This window comes from Sinocyclocheilus anshuiensis, unplaced genomic scaffold (genome assembly GCF_001515605.1).
Source record: "Sinocyclocheilus anshuiensis isolate Anshui unplaced genomic scaffold, SAMN03320099.WGS_v1.1 scaffold420, whole genome shotgun sequence".
Lineage (NCBI taxonomy): Eukaryota > Metazoa > Chordata > Actinopteri > Cypriniformes > Cyprinidae > Sinocyclocheilus > Sinocyclocheilus anshuiensis.
Genome location: NW_015557082.1, coordinates 781,654 through 788,693, shown reverse-complemented (window position 1 = coordinate 788,693; position 7,040 = coordinate 781,654). Strand labels below are relative to the sequence as shown.

At 33.1% G+C, this 7,040-nt stretch overlaps 1 protein-coding gene across 1 annotated transcript in view; it reads right to left on the bottom strand.

The window, feature by feature from the left end:
- ell (elongation factor RNA polymerase II) overlaps positions 1-7,040 on the bottom strand; it is a 50,201-nt gene that overhangs the window by 23,250 nt on the left and 19,911 nt on the right. The window contains exon 2 of the mRNA XM_016471739.1: positions 5,454-5,498. Coding sequence (XP_016327225.1) covers positions 5,454-5,498 — 45 coding nt within the window. The remainder of the gene's footprint in view (positions 1-5,453; positions 5,499-7,040) is intronic.

The window sequence follows — 7,040 nt, the reverse complement described above, 5'->3', positions numbered from 1 at the left end:
GAAATGTTGAAGGTGTCTGAATAAATTTTGGTTTGACTATCTATTTGATAAATGAAGTTAACCAACTAACATTATACATACTCTTTTGGTTTCTGTACCCAATATTTTAAAAATTTACAATGCAATGAAAATATTGGTATCGGTACTCCGTATAGGCAAGTACCAAAAATAAAAGTATCGGTATCGGGCGAGTACTGGAAAAAGTGGTATCGGTGCATCCCTAATTATTATTATATAAGAGTGTCAGCTATCAATAAATGAAATTGAATTTATTGATAATTTACATTATACATAATTTCAATTAACAATACTAATACTACTACTAACAACAACAACAAACAACAACAACATTTTCTATAATTAATATATTAAAAGTTTATTACATTAAATTATTATTAGTATTCATTTATTAATCTTTTAAATTATATATGTTAATTAACTGTTAACAACAACAAAACAACATTTTATATAATTTAAATATAATTGTATGCAATATACCATAATTAAGTTAAAGTATAGTTTATCACTGAATTTAAAATAAATTCATACATTCATACAAAAAACAAAAATGAACTTAAACAGGCAACGCATTTTATATAATTGAAACAAAATATATTGTTATTAGCATTATTCTTATTCTATTCTAAAAATGAACAGTTTTATCAATACAAAAAAAATAAGACTTAATTCAAATAATAATAATAGCCAACAACAACGATGCTATAAGTTGAAATATTTTTAAAAGTATTTATTTCTATTATAGTTAAATTCAGTTGATCAATTACCAAATTCATCAGTTTTATCAATTAATCACACCAATTTTTTTAATTGAATTTCTTCATATATATTTGTAATTTTATTGAAAAATACACTACATTTACATACTAAATACTTAATTAAAAAATGGCTGGTAATTTCAACCACCATTCCTGTGGGTGAGCTGGCATGAGAGACAAAGGTGCAGACGGAGCGAGTGGCCCTGACTGAGGTTAAGCGCTGGAGGATCCCCGCAGAGGCCCAGTGAACAGCAGCGCGACACACCGCCGAGCTCCAGCTCTGTTTACTCAGGGTTCCTCACACTTGTGTGGCCTGCAGGTGGCCGACTATAAATAACAGGCCGTGTCCGAGGCTCTCTCAGCTCAACGCTTCACTTCGCTGGCTCACCTCACGCAGCACTCTTCACACTCCGACACGAGAGATTCAACAAGCAAAGACGGCGGCTGTTAGCTCTGCCACTTACAATCAGGATTTATATTAGCAGTTATGCCTTTTATTTTGTTGCGTTTTATTACACGCCTTGGCTGAAACGTTGCAGCTTTAACAGCTTTAAGGAGACGGCTCCTAACTTCAGTTTTTAGATGTCTGCGCTGAGAGGAAAAAAACCCCAGCTCTCGAAGGAAGAGCTTGCGTCACAGGCCAAAAAAACATGACGCACTTCAAAGTGCGAAATCCAGCGTGATTAACAGTCAGCGCTAGTAACTTTTAGCGTGGAGTGGCCAAAACTACTGCCTCAATCCACCGGGGGAGCAAACTGTGATTTGAGAAGAGAAAAAAAAACATAACCTAAAACTTGAACTTAATTCCCAGGCTATTCTCACCCGTACAGATAAGCGGATCATTACATCTTGAAATAATGTAACAATTAACTGATAAATGGACAATGTTAACATTTAAATAACATTAAAAATGTAATGCATATTTTATTCATTACAAATATATTAAATTGCAAATAATTTTGTCTAAAGTTAGTCATGACAATTAGTCATTGTTACAAGTGACTTCAGGCATCATAATGTACAGTATGAAAAATGGATATTCATTTGTTAAATATTACATTTAACAGTGATCATTATTCGTTTAAAGGTTTTTGTTTTGAAGTTTTGTTCGCCAAGGCTACATTTATTTGATACAAAATGCAGTAAAAACAGTAATATTGCTAAATGTATTACAATTTTATTTACTTTTAATCAAAATTACATAGTTTTTTATAAATTAACCTTTTATGAAATTTACCAAAACTTTTTGAAAATTATAATGTTTTTATTAAATTTACATTACAGTTCGAAAAGTTGGGGTCAGGAAAAAAAAAAAAATTTAAAAGTCATGCTCACTCGATTAAAAATGCAGTAAAAACAGTCATATTCTGAAATTACAATTTTATTTACTTTTAAATAAAAGAATTACATGTATACATTTTATAAAATAAAATAAATTTACTAAACTTATTTTTATTTTTAATTATTTTTTTATTAAATTTACACTATTTTTGAAAATTTGGGGTCAGTATTTTATTATGTTTTTAAAAGTCTTGTGCTCACCAAGGCTGCATTTATTGGATTAAAAATGCAGTAAAAACAGTAATATGAAATTACAATTTTATTTTTAATTAAAAGAATTACATAGATTTTTATAAATTAAACTATTAAAAATGTACTAAAATTGACTAAACTTATTTTATTATTAAATTTACACTACTGCTCAAATTTGTGGTCAGTATTTTTTATGCGTTTAAGTCTCTTTTGGCTCAAAGGCTGCATTTATTTGATTAAAAATGCAGTAAAATCAGTAATATCATTAAAGATGATTGCAAATTAAAAAACTACTTTGTATTTTAATATATTTAAAAAATGTCATTTATTTCTGTGATGCAAAGCGGTGTTTGTTTAGCATCATTAGTCTCTCATGTCACATGATCCTTCAGAAATCAATCTAATATGCTGATTTGCTGATAAAGTAATCATTAGAATCTTGGATTAATACAAAAGCACAGCTATTTTTAAAATAAAATTTCTTAAAAATAAAATAAAAAAAAAGGAACCCTGAAAACTGACTGTATGGTCACTTTATCGTCACAAATTGCCGAACCAACTACTAAAAAAAAAAAAAAAAATTTCGAAAGAAAGAAAAAAATCTGCTAAAAATGTACGACCGCGTTTCCAAACCAGCTCATCTCTAGGAGTGAAAGAGTGACTTCACTGGAGCTTCCTCTGGTCCACAGTAAGAACAAAGCTGCATGTGGAGAACTTCTGCTCCTGACAGGATGCTGCTCATCCCTGGAGAAGAGCTTTGCCTTCCTCATTCAGAAAGACCAGGCCGTCCATGTAACGCTCATGGATGCACCTGCCCTATGGACAAAGGTCAAATGTTGCAGCTGTGCAAATTTCAAGCCAGCCAATTGGTTACCAATGCGAGGCTGATGGGCCTGCAGGACAAACGCATGTAGTGTTGAGCGTCTCTGCAGACTTTCTGGTTCGCTGCAGCCAAATAAGCATTTCAAGGTTTCTCCTGCTGTCTGTCTGCTCACAATATGCCACAAAAGCTCTGATACAGCTATGGAGACACGTGACGCAGTGAAGCGTGGCGGAGTGTGAACGTGCAGTTCCTGACGATTCAGAGTAAATACATAGTCAATCCTAATGATGAAACTCTTCAAATCTAGACACAGACGGTTTGGTATCTCTGACATCTGACGCTAATAAAACAGTACCGTGGTATTACAACACAGGCATAATTTAGTTCCACATTATATCTCGAAGTGCAGTGTAGCTTTTGGCAGATAAAATTATGGCCGATACCGATACGCTGATAATGATTTTACTGTTATGACCAATAACTGATATATGTCAATTATTTAAATTAATTTATTTTAAGTGATTTATTTTAATTTTAGACAAAATAATAATAAAAAATTTCCTTTTTTATTTTTTTATTTAAATGGAGCATAATAAGTGGCTTAATTATACAAATAATTCATAATAATATATTAAATGTATAAAATACATTTATAAAATTAAAAATACTACTAATTATTATGGTATTTTTAATGGTACCTTTTTTAAACTAGGCAAATTAATAGGGATGCCCCAAAGTTATGGGCAATATCGATAATTAAATTATTTTATGATAGAGTCAATAACCGATATATGGCAAATATTACATTCCTATATTATTTTTCTAAATAAATTAAGTTACAAAACTACATGCATTATTTTTGTTTTAATAACACTATTATTATTTTCAAAATATGATTATTATTAGTAGCAGTAGTAGTAGCAGTAGCAGTAGCAGCAGCAGTAGTATAAAATTGGCTGACAACCGATACACTACCAATTATGCGTATATTATGCTAAATAAATGAAAAATTACAAAGCTAAATACATTATTTGTTTCACAATTAATTATTTTTTTAATTATAATATCAGCTGATAAACAATGCATTACATATATATTATGCATATATTATAGTAAATAAATTAAGTTACAAAACTGAATACATTATTATTGTGAAACATTTTTATTATTTTTACTTTTATTACTACTACTATTATTAAATTACTATTATTATAATATTGGCTGATAACCGATACTTTACCGATATAGTGTATATTATGCTAAATAAATAAATTACAAAATGAAATGCATTGTTTCACAATAATACAATTATTATTGTTATTATTACTATTATTATTATTATTATTATATCTGCTGATAACCAACACATTACCAATATATTACGTGTCAGTAATTTATCTGTATTTATGGTGTTTTCAGTAATTATTTTTAGTGTTTTATTTAAATTAATAAAATAGTTTAGAAAAAAAATGGTCATTTATTATTTTTGGCCAAAACACGAAAATAATAACTGCTTCATTGGTATTTGCCAGAACTTTTGCCAGATAGGTATCTGCCCAATTTCTGTTCCACTAAAGAAAGAAACGTAGTTTTGAAAGACTGAGTAAATGACAGATTTGTCATTTTACTGACCTAAAGTTTTGGAAACACACCATAAACGTCACCTCTCCAAATCAGAAAACATGGTGGTTTTGTTTGGATGCTTGTAACAATTGCAGTCGTGTTTCTGCATATTTACATAAGATGTGCACACAGGAGAAGTTTAAATGGCTCCGAGGCAGACAAACCACATTCTTCAACATGAGATGCAGATAACAGCAACATGAACATTTATTGGGCTGTTCACTGTCAGGTCTGGGGTGAGCTTGAGCGCATGAAAAACCAAAACTGGATGTACAAAAAAGCATGTGGGTTCTGATCTCAAGAGAGTAGGACATTTCTAATGCCAGTGTAGGGCATGTGTTCACAGCTACAGACTACGATCTTAAGACACTTATTGTCTTATACTTCCAAGAAAGAGAGACAAAGTGGAGATAAAAACGCACTGCAGATCCATACTAATGGCTGTCTGTGACTCGATGTTGATTTTGCAACAACGAGCAGAGGATATTGTGGTTACTGAGATGGATGACTGTGCAGCAGGAAGTCATCAGAAGTCTCAGTGCTTTCGCATTACCTCCACAACCAGGATACTTCACAAGAACTGGGGAGAATCCCAGGTTCACGCAAGGTCTGCGGCTCCATGATGGAACATGACAATCAATGTTTCAAGTTGTTTACGGCCACAAAACAAACAGTTTCAAATAAAATTGCATACTCACCCCTTGGTTTCCTGTGAATCCTATAAGTGGTTTAGCAGTCAGGCCCTGCAAAAAAAACAAAAAAACAAACAAAAAAAAACCCCAAGACAAATTAGTCATTAACCAGTAATGAAAATCAAAACTAAACAGCATTCACATTAAAATGTATTTGTGCATATACATTCTTATATCATGAATATTAACAAGTAATGTAACTTTTGTTATGTAATTAAAATTCTGGTATATATCAATTAATTCATAAGTAACAAAAATAATTTATATAAGTCATTAAAATATTACGGTTTCTCAAATCATGAATGTAAAATAGGGGTGGGTGATATAGCCTCAATTATATCATGATATTTCAAGAATATTTGTGATAACGATATTTATAACGATATAGAAAAAAATATGGAAGAACGCTTTATTGGTGGTGATTGCAGCTGGCAGGCAGCAGCATTTATTAGTGCAAACAAAATGAAGGCCATTTTGCATCCTTTTCCAATGAGCTACTGTCATCGATGACAGACTACCTAATTCGAAGTGTAAATCCATTGTCATAAGGTGGCACTGGCAGCAGCAGCCGTGTGCTCGACTTGAGGCAGACCGATCGGTATATGGCGTCAAAATACCGCGAGAGTGACTTGCCACTTTTTAAATTCCATCAAAAATAGGCGAGGCGCCTATTTTTAGCGAAGTGGTGCGGAGAGCCGCTTCTGAAACGTGGCGCGGCTGGTGTAAAAACAAGCATTGACTAGAGTGGCCGCGATCAGCCGGCAAGAGTGTCAAAGTGGCCGGAAGTCATTAATTTTCAATGTGAGCCGGTGGCGAACAGCGGCAAGAAGCGGCGCGTCTTGGACGGTGAGGTTGTCGAGGATAGTTGAAGTCAGGTTAACTTTATGGTAATGAGCTATGACGAGGTTGGGCGGCAACCAATCGGAGTGTAGAAGTCCTCCGCTTGAGAGGATTCCAGAGAACGCAGCCCTGTAAACTTTGGTTCAGACCACATTAGATCCCAAGCATTTTCACGCTAGAACGCTTGTTTTTCAGCGCGAATGCGATTCATTTGCTCAAAACAACACCGATTTGACCAACTGCATTTAGGCTACACTTCAACCAGAACAGTCTGTAATGTAGGCTGCGCACAAATTAATGTTAATGTTAAAGACCAAGGCTAGTAAACGTCTCCTATAAACTGCATGTTGAAAAAAAATACCTTGGAAGTCAATTGGGACCAGAAACTGTTTGGTTACCAACACTCTTCCTCTTATGTTCAGTAAATGTGAGTAAATGATGACAGAATTTTTACATTTTTGGGCGAACTATCCCTCTAAGAAAATCAGAAGAAAAGTTAAAGATATTTTGTATTCCCAAAAATAGTTTGTAAGAAGGTTATCTTTCTTAAAATTGTTTAATGTTTTGTGGTCAGTCTGCACAAGATCAACATGCTTGTTTCCTTTGCGGCTCCTTTAAATACAAGACAAGCATTCGATCTACGTCAGAGCGTCAACAAATCTTTCTACAGCGTTGTTGGCAGGGTGGCCAGAGCCGTTGGCGGCAGAGTGTGAGTGTGTGTGTGTGAGTGTGTGTGTGTGAGAGTGTGTGTGT